Source organism: Rattus rattus, chromosome 3 (assembly GCF_011064425.1).
Source record: "Rattus rattus isolate New Zealand chromosome 3, Rrattus_CSIRO_v1, whole genome shotgun sequence".
Lineage (NCBI taxonomy): Eukaryota > Metazoa > Chordata > Mammalia > Rodentia > Muridae > Rattus > Rattus rattus.
In genome coordinates, this window is record NC_046156.1 from 98,947,765 (window position 1) to 98,965,165 (window position 17,401).

At 42.9% G+C, this 17,401-nt stretch overlaps 1 protein-coding gene across 11 annotated transcripts in view; it reads right to left on the minus strand.

Annotated features, from left to right (window-relative positions):
* Dclk1 (doublecortin like kinase 1) overlaps positions 1-17,401 on the minus strand; it is a 288,806-nt gene that overhangs the window by 39,101 nt on the left and 232,304 nt on the right. For all 11 annotated transcript variants that reach the window (XM_032898371.1, XM_032898374.1, XM_032898373.1 and 8 more), the window contains 3 exons: positions 11,907-11,964; positions 11,364-11,483; positions 9,431-9,577 (listed from right to left, as the gene is read on the minus strand). In XM_032898371.1, coding sequence (XP_032754262.1) covers positions 9,431-9,577; positions 11,364-11,483; positions 11,907-11,964 — 325 coding nt within the window. The remainder of the gene's footprint in view (positions 1-9,430; positions 9,578-11,363; positions 11,484-11,906; positions 11,965-17,401) is intronic.

Here is a 17,401-nt window from a genome sequence, read left to right on the forward strand (position 1 = left end):
CGGACTTCCAACAAGATCTATTTATATTTCTATTAATAATTGAAAAGCATGTTAATATTTCATGTCACCTGTGGCAATTCGGAAAGATTTATTGAGTGTGGAATTAGCACTCGGTCAGCTTTCTTTATTAAGGCAGCGGGTCTCCAATCTTCTACCCAACAAGGCAAACAAGCAGTCTTATGACTCTCAGGCAAATACGAAAGCTCCATTAATGCTAGCCTGAGACCAACCCGAAAGCCTATGCTTTTAAAAGCAGCCCGGACAACTTCATTGATTTCAAAGGACAAAAGGGCATGCAGAATTCTGCAGGTGCCCTATCCTGAAATCCATAAGATGAAGACTGTCACAATACAACCCTGTTTCCAGATTGCAAGAGATCCTCCAAAGAAATGGTTAAGTTTTCCACATTTATCAAAATAATTTCCCCAGCAAGTCGAGGTTTGCATGCCCCCCCATTATCAGCTTATGATCTCTGCTACTTGCTGAAGCTGGACGGGCCCCTTGCACAGGAAGACGCATCTCCAAGTATCAGGAGCACCGCTACTGTGCGTGCTGCATCATTCTGCTTTTGCATACCATTGAAGCATTCGGGCAGATGCTTGGCCAGCTCGGCTGCAGCATCGGCAATGACCAATTGGAGATGACTGTTTTGGCAAAGGCCGATCTACTTCTCTGTAGAGACTGGGTTTTTTTTCTGCATGGAAATGATTTGTCTCCATCTGTGCGCACTCATAATGTGGACTCATTGTCTCTAGGGTTCTGATCCTCATCAAGTTTGGGTTGCCCTTGGGTAGGTATCCAAAGTCTTAGACTTGCGGTTGGACTGCTAGGGCAAAAGCAGCCACGTGTCCAGTTGTCCTCTGGGGTGGAGGACTCTCTTGTCTACTTAATGGAGCAACTGTGCAAGTTTTAGTATTTTTGAGGCACCAGCGCTGTGAAAGGCTGTACTGTCCTCAGCCTAAATGTTCTCTAGCCAGCTTAAACTTTATCGTGCCTGCCATTCTGTTCATGCAAACAATAAGCAAATGTTTTTCATGAAAGGAAATCTGAGATGGGAATGTGGAGATTGGCTGTCTAGTTCATTTCCCATGTAGACCAGAGCTGTTTACCTCCTGAATTCCATTTTGGTATCAATAACTTTTCTAAATTGCAAAACGCCCTCTTGCTTTGATGTTCCGTGGGGTCTGAGCATTCAGGACGTGTACTTTGTGAGGCAGAGCAGAGTTTGATATATTCAGCCCCATTTATACAGGAAGCTTCCCACCCCTAAACACAGTATCTGTATCACCGAACGTTATTCAAAAGTTTGACAAAACCAGATGTTGGAGGACCCAGTCACCAGAGGCCTGTTGTGGTTCTAAATATGACCCTGTAACTTCCTCACGGGAAGGGAGTTACTAATGATTGCCATTTTAATAGGAATTCTGTCTAACCACATATAAATTATATTTAATATGGATGAACGATATAGTCCAAGGCAAGGAAAATGTAAGGACCAGGGTTCAACCCTCAGCATGGCAAAAGGCCAACAGGCAAAAGAAAAAGAAACTACAAAAGGCTGCATAAAATAATCGAGTTATCCTTTAAAATATCAATACTTCCCTAAATGGCATTTAAAGATATTGAAACTATAACTGTGCATTCCTTTCTTACTTCTTCAGTCACATACATGTGCAACACCCTCCCCAACTTTTTCCAATATTTGGAAATTGTGTGATAGAATTTTCATGGGTGTAAAGAAACTCGAGTTATGTGAAGGCCGTTACATACAAAGAGCTTAGAGACAAAGGCCACGCCCATGTAACCGAAAACCTTTCAAGACACGAGCCCTCTGCAAATGCTTCAACAAAACGTTTTTGCAGGTGAGTGAATATATGCCTGGGTCTCTAGTTTGGAATTCTGTTTAACTTATTGCTGGGCAGGGCAGGAAAAAGGCTGCTTCAGGGCTTTTCCCTGTCAACACTGTGGTTGAAGGAGGAGGATATGCCAGTTTGTTCTCTTCCATGGGAGCTCTCCTTTCTTACACAGAGTACGGTGCCCTCTAACAAATGGGGCTCATCAGGGGTGTGGGTGTTAACCATAGGACCCTCATCCTTACCTCTCACTGCAGACACTGTGGGCAGGCCCGTGAGCCAGTGAGGCAACTCGTGCATGTAAATAATACTTGCTTTTTGTTTGTTTGTGGTGCATGTGTGCTTATGTGCACCGTACACATTCCTAAAACTATCTTTGCACAATATTTCCAGGGCAGCTTTAAAGTCACGTGGAACCAAGATTTTAATTAAAAGTTAGAAAGCATGAAAGTTGATCACAAATTCTCATTTAAGATGCAAGTCCCAGGGTTGGAGAAATGGCTCAGTCATTAAAAGCACTTTCTGTTTTCCCAGAGGACCCAAGTTCAGTTCCTAGCACACATATCTTGTGGTTAAAACTTGTAACTCCAGCTCCCAGGGATGTGACACCCTCTTCTGGCCCCCATGGCTCGTCTGAACACACATGCTTAGAAATACAATTTTAAAGTTGCTCATGAGCGTCACAAAATAAAATACAAACTTATTTAAAAACAACAACAACAACAACAACAACGACAGCTCTCAGCCTGGATTCTGAGGTTTTGTTTGTGCAGCTCTTCAAATCTCCGCCATTTTTCCCAACTGTTATTAGGCTGTAAGTATAGGCCCCGACACCCAAACTCACTGAGCTGGGTTCTGGCGGAGGGAGAGCGTTTTGCCACTACTGTATGTTAAAGCCTCTATAAAACATGACCCACACGTTTAGTGGGAGCACATTAATTGTCAGTCAAGGAGTTCGCAACATGAGGTATAATTTAATGTTCATCCCAGGCCCCTTAAATACCATAGCTGTTCCCCCACATTTTAAACACCGAGGGGCTATTAAAAAGATGGGGATTAGTGCAAATTACCCAGCATGTAGTGCTCTCACTGTTTTAACTAAGCAATAAAACTGTGTAATTGTACAACACTAATTGAATGCAGCTACACATAATTGTGGGCTGCCATATGTATCCTATTACCATAAAGACTGTCAGTGTTTTGTAAGCTAGCCTTGTGATCATTGCAGATGGCTACAGTCAGAGAAGTTGTTCTCTTGGGTTTATTATATGGCCATAAAGACATCTCACGACTTGACAGACTAAATGTGTCAAATGACAACGATTATGAGAAAGGTTTCAATTAGAAGTTGAGGACATGCCCTATTGGGGATCAATATACTGCAAGTTCAGCATATAGATTTGGAGGGTGCTGGTGTTTGTTTTTAAAAGTGGTTTGTGTGTGTGTATGTGTGTGTATGTGTGTGTGTGTGTATGTGTGTGTGTATGTGTGTGTATGCATGTGTGTGTGTATGTGTGTGTGTATGTGTGTGTATGCATGTGTGTGTGTATGTGTGTGTGTATGCATGTGTGTGTGTGTCCTTTTGTGTAATCTGGAGTCTTGCGCTGCCTGTGCCTTGCTGAACAGGCGAGAGCTGTGCATGTGCTGGCTCCCCTTGGATGGGAAGCTGAGACCATTTGGAAAAGTTTTTTGAAAAAAAAAATTAATATATACTCATAAAACTGCAGCAGTGACCATAAAATATGAAAATTCTCAGATAACCTGAGCCTGGTCAAGTGGTTTCTGAGATTTTCTTACAGGGGGAGGAAAAGCTGACTAGTAAAACAGATGTGTCAGACTCCGCACAGTTCTCAGACTTACTGCAAACCCAAGGCTGGCCCTGCTGAAAGAGTGGCCCAGGGACTGCTCGTCACCACGGAAATAGTTTTCACAGAGGGGCTCAGTAGGAGCTAACAATGATCTCGCCAAATAGACTTGACAAAGTGGCGTGAAATGGACAAAGCTGTGAGAAGGGGTCAGTTTACCTTTTATTATATATGGAGTCACTTTAAAAAGAGGATAATCCCCCAAAAAGCCATGGCAATTGGGGGGGGGGTAAAGCCCTCACAATGCTTCTTAAGAAGTGGGTTGAATTTAAATCTTTAATCCTTAAGAAAGAAAGGAGAATAACACTTAAGTGGGGAATTATTTTGCAAAATGCAGTTTATAGCTGCAATCTTACTATGTTAAACTTCTTGGGGCTAATGCAAGTTAAAAAAATATTTCCTCATGCCAAATATTTCAGAAACCACAAGTTAAGCAAAATAATGAAGTTGATAACAGCTTGATATAGGCCAGGCAGCAGTAAGCAACGGGATAGATTTCAATATTAAGAGAAATAAAATCTGTTGTTTAAGCATGTCACGGGTGGTACCCGGGAAGAGAAAGATGTGAACGGAAACCCCAGGAAACCCGACTCTCACTCCCAATTTAAAATCATCATGAAGTTATCTAACACAGGGTCCATGCAGCTGCAGGGGCACATTCCAGATCCTAGGAACAGCATATTTGCCCAAACCAAGGGAAGTTAATATTACAGCAATTCTAAAAAAAATTCATTATGTTTTGGTCACACAATTAATAGCTCATATATCATTGTGGAAAAAAAATATTAGGAAAGTCAGATGACTATAAACGAAAGTCATTTTGTCCATGGCCTCGAGGGTGTCTCTCACTGTACTCCCTGTCTCTTAACAGTGCCAAGAATCTGGTAAGAATCTCACATCTAAATGGATTTATCTGGGGACTTACCTCTTGAGTCTAGTGTTGTCTTGAATGGAACCTAAGGTCACAAAGTACAATGGACCCTGACCAAGGATGAGTGATCTATTGAGTACAGTGAGACGGGGATTGTGGGGCTGGGCATTCAGGCAGGGGCGTCTGAGAGAGAGAGAGTTCCCTACCAAGAGAGGCAGATTCTCAGGAAAACTATGGAGTTAGGAAGAAAAAAATGGTTTTAAGCTTGTACATTAAAAAAATAATCTGTTTACTTTACAGCCTAATAAAAACATTGATTTAGTTATATTTTTGCCAATAAAGACTAAATTTTATGAGATGACTTCTCTATGTAGTTTTTTAAAGACCCGTCACTTCTGGAAGAGACAGAAGGTAGGTGTGAGTGATGTGTTCTGTTGCCAAGGCTTTTTGCCATCTGCTGGACACTCCTAAGAACTTCATGCTTTAGGTTCTTTTCCATTAAAAAATTTTTTTTTATTGTTTGACAATTTCATACACGTACATAATGTGTTTTGACCAAACCCACCTCCTATCACCTCTTCTTTAAATTTTTCCCCTACCTAACCCCTACTTTCCCCCGCCAACTTCATGTGTTCTTTTCTGAAAACCTATGGAGTCCACTTACTGATACCTGCAGTGCATGGGTGTGGGGTAAAGTCTACCGGTGCATTTGACTTCCCAGGACCTACATCACCAAAGAAAACTGGTTGTTTACGCAAGCAGTCACCGACTGCCCAAAGCTCCTAAGGTAGGGATGGATCTCACGAGCCCATTGCATGCTGGGATTTTGGCTGGCTTGGTCCGGTGCAGATCTTGTGCATGGAGTCCCAGCCACTGTGTGCGCAGTGATGCAATGGCCCTATCATGTCCAAGAAATAGATTTCATAGCTTTTGAATTTAAAATAGTCCCTTTACTCATAATCTGTCTTGTAGCGTATATGCATACTACTCTCGATGCAGGAGTGAGGCTGGGGAATTACTGTATCTGCTCTGCCCTCAGACAGGTTTGTACTGGAGCAAAGGTGATATTTCTACATGACTGAGGGTTGAGAAATGGTCTGAGCCCCTCTGCCCTTCATTCTTTAATGAAGCACTGCACATTCTCACGCTTGTCTCGCCCACTCTGTCACTGTCTGTCACCCATCCATTTGATTATTATGTACCAGGTCTGATAACCCATGAAGGACTTGGAGGAAAATGTTAAAGTTGATGAAAAAAAATAAATCTGTAAGTTGTGTTCTTCCTGGGCAGTTCTCACCTACAGTGTGACAGGACACACTGCAATAGGGGGACCATGCTTTCTCACTGAAATACCTCGACCTTAGCAACACTTAAATCGGTCATTTGCATAATCAGTGCAGAGCTTTAAAACTATGCTACATTTTAATATTTGTGCTGTGAGACTTAAAAGTAAAATAGGCCCAGAATTCTGTATACCCAATTATACTACATAAAATGATATATATATATGTGTATATATATTACAGATATCATATATATCCCTGTGCTAACTAAAAACTCTTAATCATACATCTAACCAGTGAAGGACTTGTTACCAATGTAACAATCCAGGAGGATTTGGAGGTCTCTCAAGGAAAGAGTAAAGCAGAGTGTGGAGTGAGGCATTTGTATTTGCTAAGCTTTCTTGTAGGGAGTAAATAGATTCAAGTTTTTATACTAACTTTACTGCGACACTTTTCCCAAAATAATCTCATAGATCTATGTTTTGTTGCAAAACAGAAAAAGAAAGTATCTGGGTGAATAGTAGAAATTTGAAAGCACCGTCAATAAAAGATTAAAAATATGACTTTTTCCCATGTAGGATGGTACTGTGAGGTGGTTTTAATTTTTTGGCTACATCTAAAAGGGAAATAAAAAGCAAAGAACCTGATTGTTCTGTATCTCTTTGTCTCAATAAAATCCCTGAGAAGGAGGCTTGGAGAAATTAAAGAGCTTGTTCAAGTTTCCGAAATGAGACAGCATCAGAGCAGACCCTGCAGACTAAACTCCGAGTGGGTGAGCATTATGTGCTCCTATTCCCATGGAAAGTTGAATAGCATTTCAAATCAAGAAGGATCTCATGGGTAATTAGAAACGTCATCTTCATCCTGCCAAATGTACTCTGGTTTTATATTTATTCTGTGATAGACTTATCCCTCAAAAATATACCAACTCACAAACATACAATAGCAAGTGAATCTATTAGTTTCTTGTTTACATATTAAAAAACTATTATGACTGGCTGCAGATTTTTTTATATACTTCTTTAAATCCAGGGGAGAAAAAGAGAAGAGCATATATATATGCTCTATGTTTCATTTAAGTTAAAGTATGTTCCGATGAGCAGGGTGTTTAAAAATACCCTGCAAATTTATAATTTCAAAATAAAAGCACACTGATGTCTAATCATAGGAGGTATTTACAGAGCTAGATAACGGTCTGGTAAGGAACAGATAAACAATGGATGCCTCAAGACTGTGCAGTGGAGGGAAATGAAGCCTTATTGTCTAATCACTGGGGCTGGGAGCATAGAGAAGTTACTAACAAAGCCCCACTTGTGAGCCCGTTCCCAGGAGGCTCCGCTACATGAAGCAGGATACAGCAGTAATGGAGTAATGACTGCGGATGACAGAAAATTGTTGCAGTTCATGGAGGCAGCTATGCAGAAGAGAGTGTTTAGGCTGTTTGCAGAGATTTGGAATTTGAGGTGCAATTAAGTCAGACCTCTGCCATTTGACCTCAGCGGCTTACATGAGCCAGCGGCTACAAGATTACCAATGTAATTGCAATGAGCTAATTGTGTGCATATTTATTTCTTGAATGCCCGTCTTTGATGATTGAATGTCAACTCCATGAAGGAATGTGTCTAGTTCCATGGCATGGGACCTGGCCCATAGTGGCTCTTGATTAGTCTCCCCCTAACTCAGAGTGCAGTGAAGTCTGGGGGCTTTGTGAGTCAGAATTCATTTGAGAGCTTGAGTTTTCTACATGTATATTATTTTATAACCTTGGGCAAGTCATTTAAATTCTAGGTACCCAGTTTCTTGACCTATGGATTGGAGGAGTTACTCCTTATGGTGACTGGGTTTTAAACAAGGTACTGGGTATTTTAAAAGGCCCCTCAAGCAAGGCTGAACCTGTGATTCTCTACAGTGGCCTCATCACCTTTCATTTCTGAAGTAGGAGCTAAGATATTTTATTTATTTTATTTTATTTTATTTACTTTATTTTATTTTTGAGACAGAGTCTCACTATATTTCTCTGGCTGTTCTAGAACTCACAAAGTAGACCAGGCTGGCCTTCAACCCCCAGAGATCCCCCTGCCTCTGCCTCCCTGATGCTGGCATTAAAGGTGTGTGCTCTGCTTAGCACACATGCATTCTGACTGCTCAGTCAGCTGCCTGTAGTGGGCATTTCTGCACCCTGCCACCAGACAGCAATTTCTGATTCAGTAGAGCTACATTAATGACCAGAAATCTGTGTTTTAAATATGCCCAGAAAAGGGAAAAAAGGAGAGAAAGAAAAAAAAAGAAAAAAATCATTTTGGGGTGAATGGGTGAAAAATCACTTTTATTTATAATTAAGTTTCTAGCCCGAAGAATCAGTAAAATTTATGCTACCCCATGTTTCCCAGTAGCTTCTCCTGCCTGATTTCTGCTTCCATCCAGACTACCTGTGCAGCAAGTAGGCCTGGGAAGGGCCCTCATTTGTTGGCATGGAGAACTCAGACAAGGAAATTATAAACAGCAAAGCAAAGGAGTATAAAGAGAAGAAAGACACCAGGGCTTTAGGGCTTTCCTTGGCTTTGTTTTGTTTAGACAAGGTCAAATAGCCCAGGCTGGCCTTGAACTCCCTATGTAGTCAAAGATGACTTTCAACACACGGTCATCTTGTTTTTCTACCAACCAAGTGCTGTCGTTACTGGCTTGTACCAAGAACCCCCAGTTTTATTCAGGACTGGACCAGAACTCTTGACTTCATGAATGCTAGGTCAACACTTTACCAACTGAGCCACGTGCCAGCCACTAGCTATGTCCTAAGTTCTGTTTTCTTCATGATTGCTTTTGCACTGAGGTGATAATATCTACTTCTTCCAGTTCAGTTTGCTTTGGTTTTAGACTGTATCACCTAGATGCAAAACTAGGATAGTAAAGGAAATTCTGGTGGGTGGGGACATGGCTCGGTAAGTAAAGGGCTTGGATCCTCAGCACCTACATAAAAGCTAGGTTTGGTCACACATGCCTGCAATCCCAGAACAGGGTAGGCAAAGACAGGCAGAAACTGGGGATTTGCTCCTGGTAGCTCAGCTGGACTTGCTGAATTGGTAAGGGTGAGTCCTGGTTTCAGTGAGAAACTCTGTCATAGAAAGTAAGGTGGAATCCAGAAAGGAAGGCACTGTATGTACCACTAGAGAAGGACCTCAAGTCATTGTCAAACATGCCCATGTCTGTTCATACATGCAGACGTATGCATGAGCGCCCTCCCCTCCAAACACAAGGGTCTCTTTCTCTTATGGTAGAAGAATACACGTGCAGCTGTGGAAATGACCCCAGTCACTATTGTATCCTAGCCAGCCTGTGTTTTTCAGAACTTTGTTCCCATGCTTGAGCCTGAAATGTATTCACTAAGAAGTCTGGTGCTCTTGAGGGTATGTGAGCTATCACAGATCACCTTAAAGAGAGACTGAGCACAGTGGAAATGAGCCCAAGGGGCAAACAGTTAAAAAGAAAGAAAAGGCAGACATGCTCATTCATTAGGGAGGGCTTGGGAGTCAAGATGCCTGCGGATGGCTTTCCTCTTACCAGCAGGTTCTCTGGCTTGATGTCACGATGGACGATGTTCAGGCTGTGCAGGTATTTAATGGCACTGGCCAGGTTGTACAGCATCCCACTGGCATCCCGCTCTGTGTATTTGCTAGTGGAAGTGATGGCATCGAAAAGGTCTCCACCCTGGAAGAGAGCAGCTGGCTGAGTGGGATATTGACAGATGGACGGATAGGCTGTCCATGGAGGGGACCCACAAGTCCAAAAGGATATAAAGAATAGACCAGAACTTGGGCCTCCTAAGGGCTTTCTCTGCTTCTGTCTTTCAAAAGACCAAAGACCCGTTGGGGATGTCTCTCCTCAGTGTGAAAGATATTGACATTTTCCCCTGAGCTTAAAAAAGTGCAGAGCGGTGGGATCTGGCAGCAGACATGTGGTTCTTTCCAGGCAAGAGGAGGTGGATCTGGGCTCCCAGCTGAGAAGCCTCATGTGGGGGACTCTAGTGACACGTGCTACCTGTCACACACCAACTGATAGCTGAGGTGCAAACTCATAGTCCTAAAACTCCCCCAGGTAATTCTGCATTCCCACTTTTAACAGAATGTTCTTGTGCCTTTGAAATCATTAAGACACGTGTGAAACACGCACTCTCTCTCGTTCTCTCTCTCTTTGATCTGCTACATTTAGCTCTCTTGAAGTGGGTGTTGAGCTTTCTTCTTCAATAATATGTTTCTCTGGAAGAAATGGAAAATGGGAACCACAACTTGTTCTAAAGACAAGAAAGACAAGGGGAGAGGAAGGGGAAGATGGCAGAGAATGCCAAAGACAGTCTTCTGGGTCTATTATTCCTCTGATCTTTTGTTTCCCTGATTTCTTTATAATTTATTACTCCTTGATCAAACAACATACAAGCTGCATGTATTTGAAGTCCTTTCAGAGCTTGGGTGTGCTTTACTAAAAATATCTTTCTTGAATATTGACCAAGCAGCAGCGCAGCTCACTGAATAAGTTCCTAGGTCACTATATAGTGACCAATTTGATCTCCCCTTTCAAAACAGCAAAACCCAAACATAGTCCTGTAGGCTGTCAGGTTTCAGGTTTCCCAAACCATGCTAGCCTCTCTGTCCCCTCTGCAATTTCCTCCCTGAAAACCTCTCTCACTATTGGGCAAGCAGTGGTTCCTCCATGAACAAATGTTTTCTCCTCTCATTCCTGTTTTTCTCCAAGACAGAGTGTCACACAGGTATGAAATTTGTTTCTGAGCCACAGGAGGAGGTGGAATATTATCTATGGTCTACTGCCCCGCTCCCCCTCCCTAGTTATACAGCAGGATATATATGTCTGTGTGTGAGAACATGGAAAGACCTGAGTGCTGTCCTGGTCGTGTAGGCTCAGGCCTCAAGACAGTTCTTTCTGGCTAAGGCATGACGCTCACTCTCTCCCCCAGCTGAGGCAACTTAGTTATACAGAGAGAATTCACGAAGGCTGCTCAGTGCAATGACGACCCTGCTATAGCCATCTGATCAACATCCAGTCCACAGTCAGACTGGGATCCGTCACCAAATACCCCTATTTCCCATCCCTAAATTAACCTATTCTCACCTCCCCACAAAATCAGCCTACAGGGAGCTGACCAATAAAAATACAAAAATACGGGGATAATCATTCTTTTAACAGTGCACAGCAGGGCAGCAGAAATGCACTGAAGCTGTTGGTTTACAGAGCAATGCCACAGTGGTTAAATTCTATTTGGTCAGCCAGAGACAATATAGTTTACAAGGTGATTAAAATAATGATTTTATAATAAAATGTGTACATAAAAATTGGAACAAATGAAACGATTTCTCTTTGATCGAATGATAGTTTAACAGTTTGACCACAACAACATTGACATGCTTGGTCATCCCCAGCCTCAAATATGACAACAGTAGGTTTTTGTTTCTTTGAAAAGAAAGAAAAACGAAAGCCACACCTTTACTAACTCCATTACAAGATACAGTTCAGTCGGCACATCCATCTCTTCAATCAGGAGAACAATGTTCGGATGCTTCACCCTCCTTAAGATGGAGACCTCGTTCTGGATCATGTGTTCCTGTACAGGGGAGAAATCATTTTAACAGACACAAAATGTCTGAGGGACTAACTCGAGGTAATACAACAACCTGAGAATAGGGGAGCTGTATCTTGGTGAAATGTAACAGTATTCTGAAGACCCTAAGATAATTAAACTTGAGACCCACTATGACAACTAAAATTTCCTATAAACTGACAGAATAAATCTCAGATAACAAAAATAAGAGAAGACAATAAAGCAAGCAAAAATAAGGGGGAAAATCGAATCAAACCATTCCTGCTACATTTATTCCAGGAATAGTTACAAAATCATATATTCTTCTAAACTTATGACATTCTGTTCCATCAAAATGTGCCTCTTTGGCCGAACTGTGTTAAGAAGCTGCTTTCTGTTTTTCTACCCTTGGAACACGAGCACCACAGGAGTTAACTTGGTACGCACTTTGCCTCGGCATTTACTTTTCTTGATAATTTTCAGGGCATACTCCCGAGCAGTCGACCTGCAAAAGGAAAAATTTAAAAGTAAAACTTAATTTTTAATCAATTGACTTCTTTGGTTGGGGGTTATTGAGTTATTTTCTTGCCCGTAGGCTTCAGTGTTTCTGCTCTTGGAAGGGCTCCTTTCTTTCTGTACAGAGATGCATGTAGACGTCTACGGGCTCACCCCATCTGAGGGCAATGGATGTGCTAGCACAGACAGATCTAGAGCCATGTTGTACAGAAAGCACAGCCACTGTGGCTGCTCAAGCCGTGCTGAGCTGCTGCGCTGGATTCAAAGCACACGCCTGTAATCAGCCTCCTCGACACTCATTTACTTATTCCCCTCACCCCTGCCTCACACAGGGTCTTCCTACACAGCCCAGGCTGGCCTCAACCTGATGCTTCTCTTCCATGAGCTACCCAAGTGTTGGGAATATAAGTGTGATCTACTGAGTCCAGCACCTCAGTTTTCCTCGGAGTTCTCTCTCCACTAAGGTGGCTACGAAAGCTGTCTTAATAGCTCTTAAGGCCACCTTGAAGACTCCTGGGGAGTTGTAGATGTCCATTCAGTGTCATAGGCTGAGAGTGATTTGGATGCTCTATGTCCCCTGGAAACCCCAGACCATCAGTAATGAGGCGTGGTTGAGACAGAGAAGACACACCTTGGAAAGAGGTGAGGCAGGCTATTGGCATTAGGCAGAGAAGAGGCGGCACCAAACATGAATGAGAATAGAGCATTCTTTAGAAGCTTCGGTTGAGTGAGATCACAAGGCCCTTTCAAAGGACTCCTCAAGAAACTGCGGAAGACTTTGTAAGTTTGAAAATAGATCATCAAGAGGAAAACTAAAGGCTGGAGGCCTTCTGGATAAAGCATGTCTCTGACCAGACTCTCTGAGCAAATTTCCACTCTGTGCTTAGAAGATTTAGTCTTGGGCTGTGGGTTCTATGCTGCAGCAGCACTGCCTAGGCCTAGAAGGCAAGGACGGAGCTGTGCAGTGCTCCAAGACCACCTCACTTCCCACAAAACAGTGAGGAGGCAGCCATGTTGGTGAGAAGTGAGTTCCTCAGCTGTAGGATTCTCCTGAGTGATGCTAAGGTCTTCTATAGCCATGGCTGGCGTGGAGTCTGAGAAGGTGGAATTTATCTCTACGGGCAGGAAGCTGCCCTTGAACCGGTGATAGGGTTGTCTACCAAGAGGCCAGGATCTTAGATTCTGTCCCAAGCCTACCACTGAGGGGGAGAGAAAAGCAAGTGTGGGTGGTGGCCTCAGGACTCACTAAGAAGTATGTCACCTTTCTAGCTAGAACACTTTATAACACAGTCAAATATTCTACCAAATTTACTCATATCTTATATCAGAAAACACACCCCATAGAGGGTCACTAAGTTTAATACCACAATAATTTTTTCTTGAGTTTTTAGGAGCAGAACCATAGTTACTTAATAATAACCATTAATTAATTCAAGTATGTGTTTCTAGGAGTAGTTGGTATTTAAAATTGGGCCTCAAAGCCTATTGTAAACCACAATGGTAGCCATGCCAAGGAATACTTTACCCAAAACAACCAACTTGATTTAAGGCATATAAATCGAAGAAAACAATTCTGGATGTCTGGCTTGCTGATAGCAACACAGGCCATTTGTTTGTCTGTTCCTGGCATTGCATTCTCAACCTTTCATGGAACTCTCTAGGCCACAGTGAGAGCATCAGTACCAGAGAATTCTGTCTTTGTCTTCATCTAGGGCAAATAAATTGGCAAGGTCACCTTCCCATTAAATACACCCTCAGGTTGGACCCAAGTATAAGTTTTCTGATTGGACTAAAAGCCTCTTCACAAGATGGAGCCTATGCCTGACAGTCATCAGGGTCAAGAATGTGTGATAGGGAAGAACCCGCCACTATTACTCTGCTAATGAGTATTAAATAATATTAATTTACTCCTAATGGTTTTGAGCATACTTGTAGGTTACTGCACATTTGAACCATCATCTGAGAAGATCCTTACTGTTGTTGGTTACTGACACTGAGACTCGCAATTGGTCAAGGTGTCCAGAGTGACATCAGATGCTTAGCCCTAAATGGGCTATCACATCACACCCTCCTCCCAAGGGTCAGGGATCACTGTGGAAGAGGTGGTGGGAAGACCAGAAGAACCAGAGGTGGTGAATGACCGAAGGGAAGCATGAATTTACAGTAGCTATGGCATTGTTCACAAGATCTGCATAAGCTCAAGCCAGATGAAATGCCAGCATGGAGAAGAGGTGAGCGTAGGATGTTCACTCCTGGATGAGGAGCTGTTGTAATTGACAGCTTCTGAGAAAAGGAGGAGTTAGTTTTCTTTAAGGGTGTGGCTCTGGCAGCTTTAACACTCTCCAGGAAATAGCCACAGGCCTAAGAGTTACGAGATGGCATTAATGGGACTCAATGGACTTAAAAACAAATTGAGAACACCACATTGGATGTCGGAGGGATCCGGGAGGACAAAGGAGAGAAGGAATATGACCAAAGACAATGTGTGAAAGTGTCAAGAATTTATAACAATATTTTTGAAAATCTCAACTGCTCAAACAGCGCTGTGCTAGCAAAGAATATGCTAGAAGGCACACAGAAAAGACCCGTGTCACTCAGCGACTGTGCCCGTTGCCTGTGGTGGCGTATTATGGCAGAGAAGGAGCATCTTTACCCTTGTTGATACACACTCATCCCCCAAAACAAAGCAGAGTGTACCCACAAGCAGCATGTGCCATTCATGGCATTCTTAGCTGGCGTTTATTTTCTTGGATCTCTGTAAAATATTAAAAGAATGTTTCATAATATCTCTGGGGAGAGAGGGCATCAGCCATATGTCCTTGCTCAGCAGGAGCTGGATGCTGACACTTTCAGAGCAATCTGGTATTTAGACTCTGAAGTTTCACACCGTGAGCCCAGGATGAACGTATGTAAAGTGAGCACAGCTAAGGAGAAGGAAAAGGGGGGAAGGGAAAGGGGGAGGGGGGAGGGGAGGGGAGGGAGAGGGAGAGAGAGAGAGAGAGAGAGAGAGAGAGAGAGAGAGAGAGAGAGAGAATGAATGAATGAATGAATGAATTCTCAGTGGAGAAGTAGCAACTGTGAGAAGGCCAGGATCCTAGGACTGAGATACCATCCTGGTCCAGAACCAGCTAGAACAAACAGTACCTGGTCTGTTGAGGTTTGGTCTTTTGCTATGTAGTGTATTGAAATGCTAAGTACTGGCCCTCAGAGCCTGGTTGTTCCCAGAGAGTCCACACATACAGTGTGACCTTGCTTCTTAATTTAAAACATTTGGTTAAATAAAGATGCTAACAGCTAGTAGTTGGGCAGAAGAGACAAGGTAGGGTTGTGAGGTTCCTGGGCTTGGGTGGAGGGAGAACCACAAGGAAGGAGAGAGAAGGTAGGGAGAGGAGGAAGCTGCCATGGGGTAGGTGAATCATAAGAACATAGCCGTGAGGGCTAGCCAATTGGAGTAAAGAGCTACCCAGATGGAACATGTCAAGTTATGACTTTATAGCTTGAGGTCACTGATGGGAAAGTAGACTCCAACTGCATGGAGAGTGTAGATATGTGTCCAGCTCTAGTGCTGACTGAGGCTTTATAAGTGTAAAGGTTGTGTGTCTTTTATCTGGGAACAGAATAATCAACAGTGGGGTAGAAGCCCTTGATTGAGATTAAAAATTAATGATAATGGTGATGAGGCTAGCAAATGAAGGCCATGCCAGTCTGCCAGAATGAGAGACATTCTGCTTAGGGGAAAGATGTGTGTGTGTGTGTGTGTGTGTGTGTGTGTGTGTGTGTGTGTGTGTGTGGTGTGTCTGTGTGTTTGTGTGTTTGTGTATGGATGTAATTGCATATATATGTAATATAAGCATGTGGAAGTAATTGTATACACACACATAATATAATATACATATATTATCTATAATATATTAGATACAATAGATTATATTATCTTACAGTATATGCCTTTCCTGATTTAATTTCTGTCTTATTTTACACTGAAAAGAGTGACTTTGGTATAGGTGAGTTCCTTATTAGAATCTTGTAGGGAGCCCTTTATTAGAAGGAGTGGGGTAGACAGACTTAGGTGTGTTTTGGGAAGCAAAGCTCTGATCTAAGTGTTTAGTAGATTTAGGGAACCTCAATATTTAATTTCTTCAGTCTATCTCTTTTTATAAAATGGGGATAGCAATGTTGACACATTGAATCAATGTAATTCAATGGGATACTATCATTTAAGGACCACGAATGGATAGATACTCAGTGAATATTGCTTAGTCCTGTTTCAGCAGGGGTGGAGCCGGAGATGATAAAGGAAGGCTTTCTGTGTCTGGCAGTCAGTCAGTTGAGGGTGCTGTTCCGTGGGCAGGGGCTGCAGACTAAGGGAGAGGAGGGGAGGTTTTCATGCTACCGTTACTCATTACTCTACCTACCTCATGCAGAGTAACATAGCAACAGTAGGTTGCTATGCTGTTGTGAGCATCCTAGTCCAGCTGGAATAATGAGTGAAATCTGAGAGCTGCTGTATGAGGGCCACTTAGTGGGGGTTTTGCTGTATGGAATGAACTGTGCTGGGGTGCAGGGAGCACCTACTGGGTGCTGTTTCAACTAAGAATCCGGGTGTTGCATAATACCCTAGGCAGGCTTCCAGCTCTAAGTGGCTCAGAGCCATTCTTCTTTAGAAGACCCAGGCCTGACTCTACTGTGCTACCCTGTCCTCATCTGTCTCCTGGCCCGAGGTACCCTCCCTGGGTAGTGGTATGAGATAGGACAGGGATAAAGGCTCCGGAATTTGAGGAGGGTCCAGCTCACTGGGAGTAGTGAAGAGGAGTAGGGAATCAAACATGCTTCATTCAGGCCAGCCTCCAGAGAACCAGAGGGATCCCCTCAAAAGAGCTAGCACAAGTGTGAGAAGACGACGGCTGTCCAGTTCTGAACATAAGTAACTGCCTAGAAAAGAACTCAGGGTCTGACGCTGAGAGGAAGTTTGAGGTCACTTCCGTTTGGGCTGATGCCGTATTTGCTGTCATTTCTTTACATGGTAGCCACCAGCTACCCTTGAGTAGTCATCATGAACCTGCGGATAAACCGGGCATAGAGCATGCCTGAAATCCTAACACCTAGAAGGCAGAGGGAGGAGGATGGTGAGTTTGAGGACAGCTTGAAATGACCTTGACTCTAAACCCACAGGGTCTGTAGTCTATCCACGTGAAGACCATTTTCACAGATCATATTCCATTTCTGTAGGCTCAGCACGCATGCATTTCAAAACCTGTCAAGGTTATTGTGCTGTACCTTTTATGACAGTAGATAACAGAGATCCAATCCTATACATGAACATTCCTAAGAGATGTACACGAGGAGGTCTTCAAGACGACTTCTCCAGAAAATAATATAAGAACTTTACCCTGACAGAACTGGAAAGTTTTCCTAAACACACTAAG